This window comes from Nicotiana sylvestris, chromosome 11, assembly GCF_000393655.2.
Source record: "Nicotiana sylvestris chromosome 11, ASM39365v2, whole genome shotgun sequence".
NCBI lineage: Eukaryota > Viridiplantae > Streptophyta > Magnoliopsida > Solanales > Solanaceae > Nicotiana > Nicotiana sylvestris.
Genome location: NC_091067.1, coordinates 150262692 through 150282734, shown reverse-complemented (window position 1 = coordinate 150282734; position 20043 = coordinate 150262692). Strand labels below are relative to the sequence as shown.

Genomic DNA, 20043 nt, shown 5'->3' with positions numbered 1-20043 from the left:
GTCATCGGCTGTGATTTAATGAAAGGTTAAATTCGACCAAGTTTGAACAACACCTATCGGTCCTCGGTCGCGATATAATGAAAGGTTAAATTCGACCAATTTCAAATAACACCTATCAGCCCTCGGCCATGATTTAATAAAAGGTTAAGTTTGAACAAGCTCGAACAACACCTATCGGCCCTCGGCCATGACCTAACTTAAAGGTATGTTCGGCCAGCTTGAACAACACCTATCGACCCTTGGCCACATCTCAACTAAGAGATATACTTGACTTGTTTAAATAAAGGGCCGATAAAGCCCATAGATATTAGACCCAAAGGCTATGGCCACCTAGAGGATAACAACAAAAGGGATAAAGAAGCAAAATATGTAAGTACAAAAGTAAAACATGCAAGTATAGAAACAAAATGCGGAACTAAAAAAGGTACGTATAAAACAAAAGTTAACTTTGATATTCAGATTAAGTGTTTTCACAAGAGCATCTGAATATGCCAACAAAAAATATACAAGAAATTAAAGCACCAACTAGTGGCCATCACCATCCCGGCCTCCTATGCCCTCTCCATCCTCGCCTAGACCGTAAGTGGAGTCATATCAAGCACTATCCGCGAGATGGTTTACAACCTCTTCCTCATCTTCTTCAAAACCAGGTTGAGGCGTGGAAGGATCATAATCACAAGCGAGCCGAGTCGAGCCGAACAAGATTTGACTCGAGCATCCTCTAGGGCAGTCTCATAAATGGAGCCCGTCATATTCAAATCATGGAGCACATCCAACCGGGTTTCAGTATAGATCCACTCATTGTACAACTCTTGAGGAATGTTATAATAATGAGAAGCATTAAACAAAGAGGATCGCACAAGTAGTTGGGCATTTTTGGCATCAAGAGCAGTAACTCAATCATGTAGATCAAAGTTTTCCTTGTCCAGCTCCCCACTCTTCTCCTCAAGTCGTTCCTCTTTAGCCCTAGCCGTTGACAAATCATTATCCCGCTCAGAACGGAGGATCGTTTTTGCCAGCTCGAGAATGTCAATCCTTCTCCGAGTATCTAGTCGGGATTACTCTACCTGCTCGAGCATCTGTTGCTTCTCAATGAGCTCCCCCCTAAAAGTGTCGATTTCGAGCTGGTATTTATCCAACTGCTTTGTAGTTGAACCAGATGAGTCTGAAGGTCACTGCATTAGGCCTCCATGCCCTTACTTAGCTCGAGCTCTTCTTCTTTTATCTTCAACAATCCCTCAAGAATGCTGAATCTCTACACTGTCATCATTGGCTCCTCATCCTTTTTCTTCAGTTCTTCTCTTAGGGATGGCACATCACCCTCCTCGTGAAGCCGCCTCTGAAGGTCTCCGGTGCTTTCCACAGTACTCTTTGTACTTACCCTTCAACTTCACGTAAATTTCTTTATGTCTCTTTTCTCTCCGAGCACTCTCAATTTCCAGAATACCAATATGCAAATAAAAAGAAAATGCAAAAGTTAGAAAATGGAAATGAGTTAAGGCAATGGGAAAAAGAATGACAACTACCATACTTATCCTGAGAGTAAGACCGACAATAATCTTTGCAGGGTAGTGTCATTTATCTCCTTAAGGGTCACACACTATGCATCAGAACAAAGAGGACAGAGAGTGGGGACCACCTCCTCAATATTTCTTAGTAAATCACAATCGATTGGGATCGTGATGGTCCTCGAGCCTCCCTCCATCCTCACCTCGATCTGGGTAAGTCCTTCATCAATCATCATAGGGTCGTCAGGGTCTATGTTGGAACCTGACTTATCGCCCTCAACAACGATGTCCTTTCCTCTGTCCTCGACTACTGGAGAAGCATCCGTTGTCGGCTTAGAAGATGAAGCCCCCTCCTGCCTTACAAAGCACGGAGCCGACACCAAGTGTCCTCTCCATGACCATCTCCCCCTCAGGACATAACAACACATCCGCATTCGCCTCTTACAGTTGTGGGGCCTCAGAGGTCACCCCAATATCATCTCCGATGTGTATTGTCACCGTTTTCCGTAGAATGAAGTCACCATCAATGGCCAAGGGAACCCTTCGACATCCGCAACCTTCCTCTTGCGAGGCCTTAGGTCCCCATCATGAGGGAGACTTCATTATCCTCATCAACAAGTGAAAACGACCGAGGAGCTGGTGCAACAATTGGGATGGGGCCAGATTCATAAGGCACAATAGCCACGACAGGAGCGGAGACAGAAGGCGTGGAATCCCTTCACCTCCTAAATATAGGCATAGGCACCCTATTTCTTCTTGAAAACTCCCTAATTGAACCTGAAGAAGAAGAAGCATATGGTTTTACAACGACACAAACCAATATAAAAAACGATCACGACCAGAAGAGAAAAATTACCTTTCAAAGGGAGGGCCGATCTGAACTTTTGAAACAAGCTCGTCTAGTCATGAATCCTCATGGTGTAGGGGAGAACCTGCCCGACCCAGTCAGCAATACATATCGCTAGAGGAGGAGGACGATTATTGGCTACATGTAAAGAAGAATTATTCGACGAAGTCAAAATAGACAAAATACTTCAAAAGGTAAAAACAAAAGAAACTCGAACACTTACGTGTATGGTTCCGGGCCTCAGGGAAAACGTCAACGTTAGCCATAATGAACTAAGTCTTGATATAGAAGCAGTCAAGTCAAAATTGCCGACTACCCTTATCGTCCATCTTCACCACCAAGCACTTGCTCCCATGATGATGAAGCTTCAACATCGTCCATCTATAGAAGCTAGGTGCAAATAGATGCACTAAGTGCCGCACCGTCACCTCGACTCTGTCAAGATCAATAAATTTTGACAGTATCTTGATGGCCTTATAAACATAAGGGGCGAGTTAAGCAGGGCAAATTCCATAATGGCAGCAAACTCCTCCACCAACGGGAGAAGGGGAACGAATAGCCAATAGTAAACTAGCAGGCATAGAAAGAACAATACTCGGGACGGTGAACGTGCACTTCGTCCTCATCAGCAGGGATCAATTCAATGTGGTTGGAAAAGTCCAAACTTGGCTTTGAATTCAGCCAAGTGCTTAAGCCCCATCGATGATAGAAATTTTTCTAGCGTCGCATCTGGCGACCCTTGAAAGTCGGACCTAGCCTCAAGGTTACGAGGGATGATCTCCTCCACTGAAGGAAGAGATTCATCTTCTGCAACAACAAGAGTGTCCTCCCCGTGAGCAGGGAACACAACAGCTAAAGGGACGTCGTGACTCTCTTCATCAACATTAGAAGAAAGGTTAGACATGGTTATTAAGGAAGATAAGAGTATGAAAGAAAGTTAAATATCATAAGGCAAAGAAGATTCAAGAGAAGAAACGGAGTTTATGAGAGCAAAGATAGTATGAAATGAAGTAAAGTTTCAATAATGAAGAAACAATCCTTATTTATAGAGATTAAATCTCTAAATCTGAAACAGTTTATCATAATTGGCACTAGAATCAAAATGACAGAACCAATCAAAGGTCACGCGTGAATCGATGTGATGCATCGGGAATCAACATCATCATGACGCATGATGTCATGATGTCATGATGTCACTTCTTCTCATGGACCAGATGGTTCCAACAAATCACCCAGAAAATTTAAGGGTTTGAAACGTGCATCCCACAAAGAGCCACGTCGCTTGTTTGTCACAACAATCACGGCCACTGTTATCTGTTTAGTTAACTTGACCACAAAGACGACCATGAACGCTATTATCTGCTCATTGAACTCGCCCACAAAGACGACCTCGACAAGCGGAGGGACTAACTGTATATGCTAAAATTATCCTAGTTATGTGTGGGCCATGTCAATATTAAAAGAACCTTCGAAGGCTGCCACACGTCATCGATCAACAAATGACGAAGACGAGAAGGATGAAGACGAGGTCGAGCTAACTCAGTAGAGGGAGGACTCCTTTTAGAAGGGCAGTAACAACTAGTTTTAGAGATAAGATATTATAGAGAATATTCTAAGGAATATTCCTCCCATCCGTACTATTAAGGTTTTTGTGGTCCATCCGTACTCTGAAGATTCTTGTTTTATTACTTTCTCCATTTCAATTTAGATGAGGTAGTTTGAGTCGGCACGGAGTTTAAGAAAAAGAAAAAGAAGACTTTTGAAACTTGTGGTCTTAAAAGCTTAATGGGTAAAAGCTTTGTGGGACCATGACATTTGTATGGTTATTGTGACGACCCTAGTTTGCACTCCGTGAACTATCGTGACGTCACCTAGTTGCTACGACTAGGTGAGCTTAACAATTGCAAAAAAAGGAAAAAAATACAACATATAAAACTAATAAAAACTGCGGAATGACATAATGAAAGTTTAAGATGCCCCTCGGCATATACAATTATAACTTTCAAACTGAACAACTTCCCAAAACCCAGAAACCTATTAATCACAAGCTATGGATACTACATTATGTTCTAACTCCGGAATGTCTAAATCAAAATACGTACAGAAGGGCTAAAACTGTAAAAGAGAATTGAAAGGGACTCCTCGGTCTGTGGATGCGGCAGATATACCTCAAAGTCTCTAAAGAATCCCCTCACCTCAAGGGTAGTAGGGCTGAGTTGAAGTACCTGGATCTGCACACGAAAAATATGTGCAGGAAAGGGCATGAGTACACCACAACGGTACCAAGTAAGTGCCAAGCCTAACCTCGGTCGAGTAGTGATGAGGAAGGTCAGGGACCTACCGGTCATGAACAATAATATATAAGGAAAGAAACAATATTTAAAGTAATACATGATAATAAGAGTAACACAACTACAACAGAGGGAAAAGTAATCACAAAAGAAGAATGCAGCTCAACACAAAAATAACAACCGGGGATCTCTTAGGATACCGTCCTGTAGTCCCAAATATAAATATCCAGTGGATCTCCCGGGATACCGTCCCGTAGTCCAACTCATAGTGAGCGGGGATATACCGGAATCTCGATCTGTAATCCCAAATGTAAATACCCAGTACTGGGGGAATCTACCGGGTGCAGTCCTGTAGTTCCCATATAAAAATGCAGGGGATCTCCCAGAATACAAATCTGTAGTCCCAAAGTAAACATGCAGGAGGATCTCCCAGGATACCGTCCTGTAGTCCCAAAGTAAACACACAACAGCAACACGAAGAATATTCAATTCAGTCCAAATTACATACCAAGGTAAACATGTATTTCTAACCTAGCATGCTGCATAGAATTCAAATAAAGCAGTTTGAGCAAGTAAAACAATTAAGTCAATTAGACATACTTCCCTAAGCTAACAGTAGGATTAAATTGCAGGTAGCATAAACATAAAAGAAAACTCACTTATAGTTCTTAATGAAAACATGATTTTCAATAATTATCACTTGTATGCACTCGTCACCTTATGTACAAGGCATTTCATATATCAACAATACTAAATCCTAAGGGGAGTTCCCCCACGTAAGGTTAGGCAAGCCACTTACCTCGAACCCGCTCAATCAACTCACTACCACGTTCTTGCCACGACTATCCGACTCCAAATGGCCCAAATCTATTCAAAGTAATTGAATAATGTAAATATAACTTCAGTTAACTAATTCAACTACTTAATTCTAAGCTAATCTGCGAAATTAGAAAAAATGACCAAAATACTCCCCGGGCACACGTCTCGGAATCGGGTAAAATTTACAAATTTAGAATCCTCATACTCTCAAGAGTTCATTGGTACCAAAATTATTCCAATCCGACATCAAAATCTAGATCAAAACCCCAAAATTAGGCCTAAGAACTTTTCTCCACTTTTCCTCAATTTTCATCCCAAATCCAAAATTAAATGACCAAACTAAGATTAGATTATAGGAATACAACTAGAAAGGGATTAGGAATCGTTACCCACTGATTTCCTCTTCAAAATCCTCCCAAAATCGCCCTCACTCGAGCTCCAAATCGATTTTCTTACTTTTGATTTCAAACCCTCGAAATATTTTATTTCTGCCCATCAAATCCGCTTCTGCGGAACTAAAGTCGCATATGCGACAATTCATTAAACAACAACTTTCCGCACCTGCGATCTCCTTTGTGCAGATGCGGTGCTGCTTCTACGGTGCCTGGGCCGCATTTGCGGCTAATCCTAAAATGCCTCAGACCGCACCTGCGGTCCTCCAAGCGCATCTGCGGTGCCGCACCTACGGTCACATTCATGCAGGTGCGGTTATGACATGTTCATCCAAACTCCAAATTTTCCCAAGTCCGATTCAACTTCTGTGAAGCACCTGAAACTCACCCGAGGCCCCCGGGACCTCAACCAAACATGCCAACCAATCCTAAAACATCATACAAACTTATTCCAACTCTCGAATCATATCAAACAATGCTAAAACCAAAAATTAGGGGTGTGCATTCGATTTATCGATTCGATTTTGACCCTTATTGATAATTACTTATCGATTATCGATTTGTAAATATGCTTATCGTTATCGTTTCAATAAAGTTTCAATTTTTTCGATTTCGATTTATCGATTTTTGGGGCTTATCGATTCGGTTATCGATTACACCAATAAGAAAATTTGCATGATTCCACGGAAAGTATATCGCTATAAACATGCCTAATTAATATGGACAAAAAGAAGCTAAAATAAGACGAACACTGTTTATAACATAAAAATTGTGTCAATAAGCACATGCAACGAAACTAAAGTAAGGGATCAAATGTATGCCACCAACACTCCAACGGTATAAAAAAAATACATCATCACAGCTAATTCTGTTTTTCATTAATTTGAACTTCATTCTCTTGAGCTTTAAATATGATCATTCCTTAAATGTGGTAGAAAAAATAATAGGGTTAGGGACTTAGGGTAAAAGGACAAGTATTATAGAATAAGGGTAAAAAAATAAATTTTTTTTTTGTCTTTTTAGTATATCTTATCGGTTTATCGATAAACCGATAACCGAAAAGGATAAAATCGAAATCGATAACTCGATAAGAAAAATTTTGAAATCGAAATCGATAAATCGATAAACCGATAACAAATAATCGATTCGATTTATCGATAAACCGATTCGAATGCACACCCCTACCACAAATCACTCTCCAATCCAAGCCTAAAGATTTCCAAAACTGTCAAATTCCGCTTTTGATCAAAAAGTCTATCAAACCTCGTCCGAATGGCCTGAAATTTTGCACACACGTCCCAAATTACACAACGGACCTACTCCAACTTTCGAAATTCCGTTCTAACCCCGATATCAAAATCTCACTATCGAACCGGAAATTTAAAAAATACAACTTTCGGCATTTCAAGCCTAAAAAAGCTACGGACCTCCAAAACACAATCCGAACACGCTCCTAAACCCGAAATCACCCAATGGAGCTAATGGGACCAACAAAATTCTATTTCGAGGTCGTCTTCATAATGCTCCAACTATGGTCCAAATTCTAAAACTTAAACTCTCTTTTAGGGACTAAGTGTCCCAAAACTCTCCAAAACTCCAAATAAATCTTCCCGACAACTCACAATAGAAGAAACAAACATAGGGAATGCAGTTAATAGGGGATCGGGGCGCTAATTCTTATAATGATTGGTCGGGTCGTTATATCCTCCCACACTTAAACATTTGTTCGTCCTCGAACTAGTGTAGAGACATACATGAAGTAGGGAGAAAATGAGGGTAACGGCTGCGCATATCCTGCTCAGTCTCCCAAGTCGCCTCCTCGACCGACTGACCCCGCAACTGAACCTTCACCGATGCAATGTTCTTTTACCTCAGCTTCCGAACCTGCTTGTCCAATATTGCCACCGACTCCTCAACATAAGATTGATCCTTGTCCAACTGGACTAAAATGAAATCCAACACGTGCGACGGATCACCATGATACCTCCGGAGCATCGAAACATGAAATACCGGATGAACTCCTGCCAAGTTGGGAGGTAAGGCAAGCTCATAAGCAACCTCCCCAACACGCCTCAATATCTCAAAAGGCCCAATAAACCTCAGACTCAATTTCCCTTCTTTCCAAACCTCATAACACCCTTCATAGGTGAAACCCGAAGCAAGACCCGCTCTCCAACCATGTAGGAAACATCACGAACCTTCCAGTCCGCATAACTCTTCTGTGTGGACTGGGCTGTGTGGATTCCATCCTAAATCACCTTAACCTTCTCCAAAGCATCTTGAACCAAGTATGTGCCCAATAATCTAGCCTCACCCGACTCGAACCAACCCACCGGGGATCTACACCGCCTACCATATAAAGCCTCATACGTTGCCATCTGAATGCTGGACTGATAACTGTTGTTGTAGGAAAACTCCGCCAATGGCAAGAACTGATCCCAAGACCCTCCAAACTCAATCACACACGCACGGAGCATATCCTCAAGAATCTGAATAGTGCGCTCGAACTGTCCGTCCGTTTGAGGGTGAAATGTTGTGCTTAACTCTACCCGAGTACCCAACTCATGCTGTACGACCCTCCAGAACTGTGATGTGAACTGAGTGCCTCTATCTGAAATGATGGAAACTGGAATACCATGCAGATGGACAATCTCCCGAATACCGCAAACCGCTCCAAAGAATAGGTGGTATACACAGGAATGAAATACGCTGACTTAGTCAGCAGATCCATAATCACCCAAATGGTATCGGACTTCCTTAAAGTTCGTGGGAGCCTAACTATAAAGTCCATGGTGATCCGCTCCCACTTCCACTTCGTAACCTCTATCTGTTGAAGCAACCCACCCGGTCTCTGGTGCTCATACTTCACCTGCTCACAATTGAGGCACCAAGCTACAAACCCAACTATATCTTTCTTCATTCGCCTCCACCAGTAGTGCTATCTCAAATCCTAGTACATCTTCGTGGCTCCCGGATGGATGGAATACCGCGAGCTATGGGCCTCCTCTAGAATCAACTCTCGAAGCCCGACAACATTAGGTACACAAACCCGACCCTGCATCCTCAATACCCCATCATCACCAATAGTCGCATCTCTGGCATCGCCATGCAGAACCTTGTCCTTGAGGACAAGCAAATGAGGGTCATCAAATTGGCGCTACTGGATACGATCAAACAAAGAAGACTGAGATACCACACAAGCAAAGATCCGACTAGGCTCCGAAAGATCCAATCTCACAAACTAACTGGCCAAAGCCTAAACATCCATCGCCATGGGCCTCTCCGCTACTGGTAAATAAGCTAAACTCCCCAAACTCTCCGCCCGATGACTCAAAGCATCGGCCACCATATTGACCTTGCCTAGGTGATACAAAATAGTGATATCATAGTCCTTCAGCAACTCTAACTACCTCCTCTAGCGCAAATTAAGATCTTTCTGCTTGAACAGATGCTACAAACTCCGGTGATCCGTATAAATCTCACAAGGCACACCGTACAAATAATGACGCAAGATCTTCAAGGCGTGAACAATAGCAGCCAACTTGAGATCATGGACAGGATAATTCTTGTCATGTACCTTCAACTGTCTGGACGCGTAGGCAATCGCCCCACCGTCCTGCATCAATGCCGCTCCAAGGCCAATCCTCGAGGCATCACAATAGACAGTATAAGACCCCGAACCTGTAGGCAATATCAAAATTGGGGCTGTAGTCAAAGTTGTTTTGAGCTTCTAAAATCTCGCCTCACACTCTTCTGTCCACTGGAACGGAGCACCCTTCCGGGTCAGCATGTTCATAGGTGCTGCAATAGATGAAAACCCCTCAATAAATCGACAACAATAACCCGCCAAGCCAAGAAAACTGCGGATCTCTGTAGCTGCGGATGGTCTAGGCCAACTCTGCACTGCTTCCACTTTCTTCGATCCACCTTTATCCCCTCACTCGACACCACGTGACCCAAGAATGCCACGGAATCCAACCAAAACTCACATTTCGAGAACTTTGAATATAACTTCTTTTCTCTCAAAGTCTGAAGCACTGTCCTCAGGTGATGCTCATGATCTTCCTGACTCAGGGAGTATACCAGAATATCATCAATAAAGACAATGACAAACGAGTGGCATGCTCAGAAGATCAGTTAGAAACACATTAGAGAAATCTCGTACTATTGGGATTGAATCAACTGTAGGGGTATCAATACTGACGTCTCTCACATAAGCTAGATACGTGTCATACCCCTTCTCAACCATTCGTTGAGCCTTAAGGAAAGAAATAACTCTACTGGGAGTGTGATCTAAAGCACCACTCCACTCAACTTGCGGTACGCTTGGCATAGCCAGCGTCACGGTTTTGGCGTGACAATCAAGAATAACATAATAGGGTGACAACTGGTCCATGCCCAAGATAACATCAAAGTCTACCATGTTGAGCAACAATAAATCAGCTCTGGTCTCAAAACCACTAAGAACAGCCAAACATGATCGATAAACGCAGTCCACAACAAGAGAATATCCATAAACATGGGAAATCAATAAATCCCGAGATACACCCAAATGCGGGGCAAAATAAGAAGACACATAAGAATAGGTGGAGTCTGGATTGAATAAAACTAATGCATCTCTATGACAAACCAGGATAATATTTGTGATGACAGAATCAGAGGCGATAGCCTCGGTACGGGCAGGAAGGGCATAATATCTGGCCTGGCATCTCCCTCTAGGGTGACCTCTACCTCCCCGACCTCCACCTCTAGCTGGCTGAGTAGGTGGGGTAGAAACTGGTGTTGTAATCATAGCCTGAGAACTCTGCGGGGCACATTGTGGCTGAGAAGTCTATGGAGGTGCACCCCTCCTAAGTTTGGAGCAATCCCTCACCGTATGGCATGTGTCACCATACTCAAAACAAGTTCTGGAAGGACTTGGAAGCTGTGATTGGCTCGGTCCAGGCCTGCTGGACTCACCATCTGTGAGAGAATAGAAGACCGAAGTTTAGAATTGTGATAACAAAAATCTCGCACGACAAGGAAATCAAATGAAGTGGAATTTTCCTAACAGTTACATAGCCTCTCGTAGATTAGTACAGACGTCTCTGTACCGATCCGCGAGACTCTAATAAACCAGCTTGTAATTCATGACTTCTATGAATAAAACTGCGGAATGACATAATTTAAGATGCCGCTCGGTATATACAATTATAACTTTCAAACTGAACAACTTCCCAAAACCCGAAAACCCATGAATCACAAGCTATGGATACTATATTGTGTTCTAACTCCAAAATGTCTAAATCAAAATAAGTACAGAAGGGCTAAAAGCCTAAAACTGTAAAAGAGAATGGAAAGGGACTCCTCGGTCTGCAGACATGACAGATATACCTCGAAGTCTCTAGAGAATCGCCTCACCTCAAGGGTAGTAGGGCTGAGTCGAAGTACCCGGATCTGCACATGAAAAACATGTGCAGGAAATGGCATGAGTACACCACAGCGGTACCTAGTAAGTGCCAAGCCTAACCTCGATCGAGTAGTGACGAAGAAGGTCAGGGCCCTACCGGTCATGAACAATAATATATAAGGAAAGAAACAATATTTAAAGTAATACATGATAATAAGAGTAACACAACTGCAACAGAGGGAAAAGTAATCACAAAATAAAAATGCAGCTCAATACAGAAATAACAACCGAGGATCTCCCAGGATACCGTCCTGTAGTCCCAAATATAAATATCTAGTGGATCTCCCGGGATACCGTCCCATAGTCCAACTCATAGTGAGCGGGGATTTACCAGAATCCCGATCCGTAGTCCCAAATGTAAATACCCAGTACTGGGGGAATCTACCAGTTGCAATCCCGTAGTTCCAATATGAAAGTGCAGGGGGATCTCCCGAAATACAAATCTGTAGTCCCAAAGTAAACATGTAGGGGGATTTCCCTGGATACCGTCCCGTAGTCCCAAAGTAAACACACAACAGCAACACGAAAAATATTCAATTCAGTCCAAATTACATACCAAGGTAAACGGGTATTTCTAACCTAGCATGCTGCATAGAATTCAAAGTTTGAGCAAGTAAGGCAATTAGGTCAATTAGACATGCTCAGCAGGATTAAATTGCAGGTAGCATAAACATGAAAGAAAACCTAGTTATAATTCTTAATGAAAATAGGATTTTCAATAATTAACACATGTACGCACTCATCACCTCACATACAAGGCATTTCATATATCATCAATACCAAAATCCAAAGGGGAGTTCCCCCACGCAAGGTTAGGCAAGCCACTTACCTCGAACCCGCTCAATCAACTCAATACCACGTTCTTGCCATGAGTATCCGACTCCAAATGGCCCAAATTTATTCAAAGTAATTGCATAATGTAAATATAACTTCAAGTAACTAATTCAACCAATTAATTCTAAGCTAATACGCGAAATTAGGAAAAATGACCAAAATGCCCTGGAGCCCACGTCTCGGAATCGGGTAAAATTTATAAAAATCCTTATACTCTCACGAGTTTATTGGTACCAAAATTATTCCAATCCGACATCAAAAGCTAGATCAAAACCCCAAAATTAGGCCTAAGAACTTTTTTCCACTTTTCCTCAATTTTCATCCCAAATCCAAAATTAAATAACAAAACTAACATTAGATTATAGGAATATAACTAGAAAGGGATTAGGAATCGTTACCCACTGATTTTTTCTTCAAAATCCTCCCAAAATCGCCCTCACCCGAGCTCCAAATCGATTTTCTTACTTTTGATTTCAAACCCTCGAAATATCTTATTTCTGCCGAGCAAATCCGCTTCTGCGGCCGTGGGACCGCACCTGTGGAACTAAAATCGCATATGTGATAATTCATTAAACAACAACTTTCTGCACCTGCGATCTACTTTGCGCAGATGCGGTGCCGCTTCTGCGATGCCTGGGCCGCATCTGCGGCCAATCCTAAAATGTCTCAGACCGCACCTACGGTCCTCCAAGTGCATATGCGGTGTCGCACCTGTGGTCACATTCATGCAGGTGCGGTTAAGACAGGTTCAACCAAACTCCAAATTTTCCTAAGTCCAATTCAGCTTCCGTGAAGCACCCGAAACTCACCCGAGGTCACCGGGACCTCAATCAAACATGCCAACAAATCCTAAAACATCATACGAACTTATTCCAACTCTCGAATCACATCAAACAATGCTAAAACCACAAATCACTCTCCAATCCAAGCTTAAAGATTTCCAAAACTTCCAAATTCCGCTTTCGATCAAAAAGTCTATCAGACCTCGTCCGAATGACTTGAAATTTTGCACACACATTCTAAATTACACAGCGGACCTACTTCAACTTCCGAAATTCCATTTCGACCCCGATATCAAAATCTCACTATCAAACCGGAAACTTCAAAAATTCAACTTTCAGCATTTCAAGCCTAAATAAGCTACAGACCTCCAAAACACAATTCGAACACATTCCTAAACCCGAAATCACCCAATAGAGCTAACGGGACCAACGGAATTCCATTCTGATGTCATCTTCACACTGTTCCGACTATGGTCCAAATTCTAAAATTTAAACTATCTTTTAGGGGCTAAGTGTCCCAAAACTCTCCGAAACTCCAAATAAATCTTCCCGGTAACTCACAATAGCAGAAACAAACACGGGGAATGCAGTTAATAGGGGATCGGGGCGTTAGTTCTTAAAACGACCAGCCGGATCGTTACAGTTATAAATGCTTCTCATTAAGGGTAAAATGGGTAAATTATAGAGTTTAAAGTTGAATTATTTCCAAATTCAGAAATGTGTCATTTATTTTCGAATAGACTAAAAAAGAAAGTACCTCATCTAATTTGAAACGGAGGGAGTACATACATACAAAATACACTTTTTCTTCAGATCTGTATCTGGCTTTTCTCCCACGAACCAAGGAGAATCCGAATATTCAAAAGCTCATCAATCACTTATCATGGTCAGGAGGAATACCAAAGAATCTCGTCTTTTTTTAGTTACCTCACTTGCATTTATTTACATAAATGCCATTATATATCAATTATTACTATTTAATGTTATTCCCTTTGTTCTTGGATCATTGAATATTGTTCACTATTGCGCATTTATTGTTATTTGAACGATACTCACGATATTTTGCTATGAAATCAGTTAAATAATCTTTTGGGTATTAATATTGGCTAAGATTAACTCTATTCTATTAGATAATATAATTGTTTAAACCTAGATCTAAATTTTGGGTCAAACAATATACTTAAGTTGTATCGACTCATATATTGATATCCAGAGACGAATTTAGAATTAAAAGTTTATGATTCTTATAACGATTTTAAGATAATATAACAATAATAATGATTTCACAATCAAATACTTATAGATATATACAATAATAATGCATTAATTAATATATCTACATGATTTGGATAAAAGATATTGAGTTCCTACGAATCCATAAGTTATCGGGTAAATCTACCTATAACAATATCAATAATACGTACATTTTACTATCAGTAATGTATTTGTGCAGTATTGTTTACTAATACTAGTCAGACCTCTCTATAACAACATCCCTCTATAACAGTCATTCATTATAAAAGCCTAATTTTTCTCAGAATCGATTTTTATGTTATATTTTACCTCTCTATAACAACATTCTGCCTATAACAACAACAACCATCCTTATGACAATACACTCTTTGTAAAATTACCCCTCTATAATAGCCATGCAGATTTTCTAAGATTATTACTAATAATAATTCTAAATATTTAAGCAAATATTTTATAACTTTAATGTACAACTTATATATATATATATATAATCTTAAGGATAGCAGTATGTTCCAAGAACATATGCACATCAAATATTTTTATAACTAAAGATCTACAAATGATATATATTGCATTAGAAAAATGCCAAAAGATACTTAAGAGATCTATTTATAGTTTTTGAAGATATGCATATTATTCTTTTTTTATTTGAAGAAGTACACATGATATATCATTCGTATTTTTTAATTGTGTGCCTTAGAGTTTAAATATTTGTGCGTTTAGTTAAAAAAAATTTAATAATGTATTATATTTCTTAAGCATTTAATTCGTGAAATATTTATATCTTTTGAGATTAATAATGTATTAATGTTTTATATATAATATTATAAAAGAAAATAATTAGTTTTTGGATAATGTTTGTCTATAACAACCAAATGTTGTTGTAATGTATAATATTCATTTACTATAAAAATCAAAAAATTTCAGAACAAACATAAAGTTATAGAGAAGTTTCACGGTACTTTCGATATTGGTATTCTATTATATTTTGACACCTTTGTTTTCTCTCTACTTTCCCCACAAGTAACAATTTTTTTCCCCCACAAGTAACATGCACGCCTGTTGGAAGTCCTAAAAAAAATTGAACACGTTAGTTATTTATAGTAGTTAAAATCTAGTCGTTGGTCCTTACACGTGGCTAAAAAATGCCAACCATTTGGAACCAAACCGTCCAACTGTGTGTAGGAAGGTGAACCAAGAAAGCTAAACACACCTTCTCTTTGAATCTCTTGATCCTTACGTTGAATCATCTTATGTGGTTGGAACAATTTGGACCTCAAAACTTTTTTCAATTCTGATAAATAAACATTTTCAAGGAAAAATTCTACTCTTTTACTTTCCTTTTGCTTGTCCAAATAAAAATACCTCAACTTCTTGATTTTTCCCCCTCACTTTGCACCTAGTTGTCTTCTTATCTAAGTGCATGAACTTGTGAATTTACTTGCCAAGTTCCAATTTTTTTGGAACCCCATTTCATTTTTCCATTTGTTTTCATTTGGGTATCTTTTAATTTTCTTGAATTATTATTTGGTTTTGAAATCTTGGTTAAAATGGTGGGGGCATTGTCTGTTGTGGGTTCATCTATGGTGGATTCACATTCTAGTCCTTGTTTGTGTTTGGATGCTTTGCCTACTTGTAACAAATTGAGTGTTGGGGATTCAGTTTTATATAAGAATTCTTCATCAATTGGTAGGAAACAATTGCCACGTTTGGGATCAATGGAATTGAGCAGTTCTTTTGTAGATTTGAGGTTTTCAGCAAAAGCATTTAAGGGTAATTACAAGAATTTAAAGAAGGAGAAAAAGAGTAGGAGGAATCTTGTGGTTGTCAGTGATTTAGGTGGACAGTATGAATATGGCTTTGATGATATCAAAACGGTGAGCAAGCTCTAACATTTCTAGTTTATTTTGAAATTAGAGGATTTATATAATTGTCTCCGATTAGTTTGAGACTGAGACGTAGTTGTTGTTTAAATATGGTTATGAGACTTATGTTTATTAGAACATTTTGTTCTGCACTCGTTTGTTCAAAGGAAACACGCATAACTTGTGAAATTTGTAGGTATGATTGGTCACAAAAATGTTGAGTATATATTGGAATTAAACGGTAGCTATATTACACTCTTTCCTCAATGATACAAAATGCATTTACACCACCATCTTATTGAAACAAACACCAAAATGTGGTTAGATGTTGAAACTACATATAAACGGTACTTGTAGTCGGGGGCGGAGCTACATGCCCTATAGGGGGTTCAATTGAATCTCCTTCCCGGAAAATTATACTGCATTGAGGTAATAAGATCTTCTTATGAATCCCATAGACAGTTTGATACAAGGGAATCTTCAAGTGTAGTGGTAAACATGGCTCTAATTTTACTTTAGGTTGTAGGTCTAAATACTAGTTGTGGCACTGTTTAACACTTTTTTTGAATTTACTTATCAGAATGCCTGCCTTTGTCGCTTTTTGTAGTTAGGTTCTTCTAGGAATTGAATACCATTATTGATTCCGAGTAGGGGGAAGGAGCAGTAAAGTAATGAGAAACTCATTGTTTGACTTCCTTTAGGTGGAGTTTTGGTAATTAACCTCTGGTGTTTGGTATAATCCCAAGGGGATGAAAATGTATATGGTTCCTACTTTCCTTCCAACTCTTGAGGGGTTAAAAAAGGGGAGATGGACGAACATTGAAACCGCCCAATCTTACTTGTGCTCTTCGATCGCTTTCTTTGTGAAAGGGAAGAAGACCCGAAGCATCCTCTTTGTTTTCCCTTCTCCCACTTTTCCTCTTTTCACCCCAACCAAATGTAGCATTCAGAGAGGAGTGCAGTGGTTTATTGGCTGTTTGAATTTTTTTTGCTTGCGAGTTTTAAGTTATTTTTCTCTTCTGATCTTTCTTTTGTGGTGAACATGAACTGTTTGAATTGTTTGTTGTGTTAATAATGTTTGCATTGTATCAAAGATTTGAAGCAGATGTGCCATAATACAGTCTATCGTAGTATCACCTGCTCTTTCGCATCGTTTTAACGTGGTAGGCTGTTGTGATACTTACTAGCTGATGACAAGATTGATAGTTCTTGGGAAGTTGTAATTTTGGATTTGGTAATGTAAGCTTCTCCTAAACCGTGCTTCTGAATAAACAATGGTTAGAATGATAATCTGATAAAGAGTTCTAGCAAATACTTCATCTTCTACTAAAGATATAACTCTTCGATTTGAAGATTTTATAAATGTGTGGTTTTCCTTTTAGAAAGGATATGAACACTCTCACCCAACGAAAAAGTAAAAAAAACTGAGAGCGGCCTAACTTTCTTTCTATTAAGCTTCCCTGCAACTAAACAAATAGGGGTAGGCTGCTTGTTTTCTGCTTTAGCTTAGCCCTTCAGTCAATTTAGCTAACAAGGACCGAGTAACTGACTTAACCAAAAAAATTTCCTCCTCAATCACTGTTAGTTTTTGACTAAAATTCAGTCTACTCATGAGTTAAAGTGGGTATTTTAGCTAGGCTAATAAACCCATACGCCTTTTATGATTTAAATATTATGTTAAACTTGATCCACATGTTGCTTAACAACACAGTAAGCTACTCATGTTAAATGTCATGTAAAATAAGTACCAAATGCATTTCTTCTTGGAAGTCATTAGTTCTGAATCATTAATCAAGTTGAGAGTTGAATTTCAAGAAAAGGACTATGTTCTTTCGAGAGTTTTTATGAGTACGGAAAATGAGACTAGTCTGAAATCCCTTCACAATTACAAATCCCAATAACCTTTGGTAATGCCTTTTTACTTACTTCAGATACTAGTTAATTTTTCTGGAAAAACAAAATGTGGCTAGCTACCTAAAATGCAGCTCAATATTTCTGTCTCTGGTATCATGAATTGCTCATTACCTTGCTAATTCCATCTTCCCCTATGATATCCAGGAGAACAGCAATATGATCATGGTTGAATATATTCTCCCTCTCTCTGTTGTCTTTTTTTCCAGTAACAGTGTTTTCAGCTTTGAATCTTTGTGTACCTTCTCCACTTAAATCCCAGGCTTGGTTCCTAAGTAGGAAATTCAAACTTGTGACGTACACCTACCACACTTCCCTAGCTGTACTACCTTTTTACATTGACCCAATGCCCAGGTAGCAGTTGAATATACTTTCTCTTTGAATAGTTATGTAGAGATTTGCATATAAGACAGTACTAGGAGATAGAGAAAGTTGCACGGTCATGCGATGATAAACTCTTTCGATTATGTTCCTCTAAATGGTATGTTACACTTGGATCAACCTTGTGAGGACAGAATTCGAACTTTTTATTCTTCTCAGACTGATACTATTGTTAGTTCAAGGGCTATTTCTTTCTGAATCTCTAGCTGTATCTGTTTAACTGCCAAAAATTTTTGTTATATCAAGGAGAATCTCTGGCATAAGGAATTAGTCGGTTGATTTTTGGGATATACCTTCCAAATATGACATAATCCTTGTTTGATTCTGAAGTATTCTCATATTTTGCTGCTTAACAAGATCTGAAACACTTGCATTTTTCTGCAGCAAATTCTTAACTACTTCACATTTAAAGCAGTGAGGACTATTTTGAACCAGCTTAATGAAATGGACTCTCCACAATATCAATGGTTCAATGAGTAAGTACATATTTTCCTCTCGAAAGTATCTTTTTAATGAATAAGAGTGTGTCCTATGGTCTACTGGTTCTCAGATTATCAAACAGAAATGCCTAAATCTAGAGTTATTTCACTTGGTCTTGATATTTTACGGCTAAAGAGAGCAGTAATCACTGCAGTACTGATGTCAATCGTTTGAGCTTGTTCACTTTGTTTCTTGACTATCTGTTTTCAACAGTTATGTTACAGTAAATAAGCTTAGGGATGGGAAGCGTTTTATTCGCAACCTTGCTAAGGTAAGTCTTCTTGACCTCCATTTATGTACATCAAGTGTCTTAATTTAAGTAACTATGGACTTTGCATCTTTGAAATGACCTCCGAGCTCTTGACAAAGCTTTTGAAAAGAGAAAAGAAATCACTCTCACAAGAAAAAGAAAGTGAGCTGACAACTTCTTACGATATTCTTGACAGGAGAAGCAAGAACTCGCTGAAAAAGTGATGGTAACACGGCTCAGTCTGTATGCGAAATGGATAAAAGTAAGAACTAAAACGCTTTTGCTTCAGAACTTTTGGACATGGAACTGTCATACTTATTTGTTTTATTTTATTTTTGCCGCTGATCCATTGTAGAAATGTGATCACGAGGAGATCTACAACCGAATATCTGATCAGAATGTGGAAGTGATGCGTGAGCGGCTCATGGAAACTGTGATTTGGCCATCAGATGACACGAACTCGGAGAGAGTTGGGTGAAAGAAACTCGTTGTGCACTGTTGATTTCACTTCACTTTTCTCTTTCAGATTCTATTAACTTCTCACTGAAATTTGCAGCAAATTAGTTTATGTTGTATTCTTCCGAGATCACCGGGATTCTTGAACTTAAGCTGTATATAAAAGGGATTTTGTATTTCATATTCAGTATATCAAGAAGGGAAGCCTTGGTGTAGCCAGTAAAGTTGATGCCATGTGACCAGGAGGTCACGAGTTCAAGCCGTGGGAAACAGCCTCTTACAGAAATGCAGGGGTAAGGCTGCGTACAAATAGACCCTTGTGGTCCGGCCCTTTCCCGACCCCGCACATAGCGAGAGCTTAGTGCACTGGGCTGCCTTTTTTTTTTTTTTTTTTTTTTTAATTCAGTATAATTCAAGATTAGTTGACTTCTTTTGGAAATGATAGATCAGCCTGGAGTCTTAGAAATTGCAGTTTCTTTGTTGCACTGCAATTCCCAACTTATATTCTGTAGTCTTTTCTCTGG

General features: G+C 39.6%; 1 protein-coding gene across 1 annotated transcript; it reads left to right on the top strand.

The window, feature by feature from the left end:
* Window positions 1-15424: 15424 nt before the first annotated feature.
* LOC104237928 (chaperonin-like RbcX protein 2, chloroplastic) lies at window positions 15425-19700 on the top strand. The gene is made up of 5 exons (XM_009792163.2): window positions 15425-16053; window positions 18718-18809; window positions 19027-19084; window positions 19260-19325; window positions 19419-19700. Exons 1-5 carry the CDS (start codon window positions 15727-15729, stop codon window positions 19539-19541), a joined length of 666 nt encoding a protein of 221 aa, XP_009790465.1. The 5' UTR covers window positions 15425-15726; the 3' UTR covers window positions 19542-19700.
* Window positions 19701-20043: the final 343 nt, after the last annotated feature.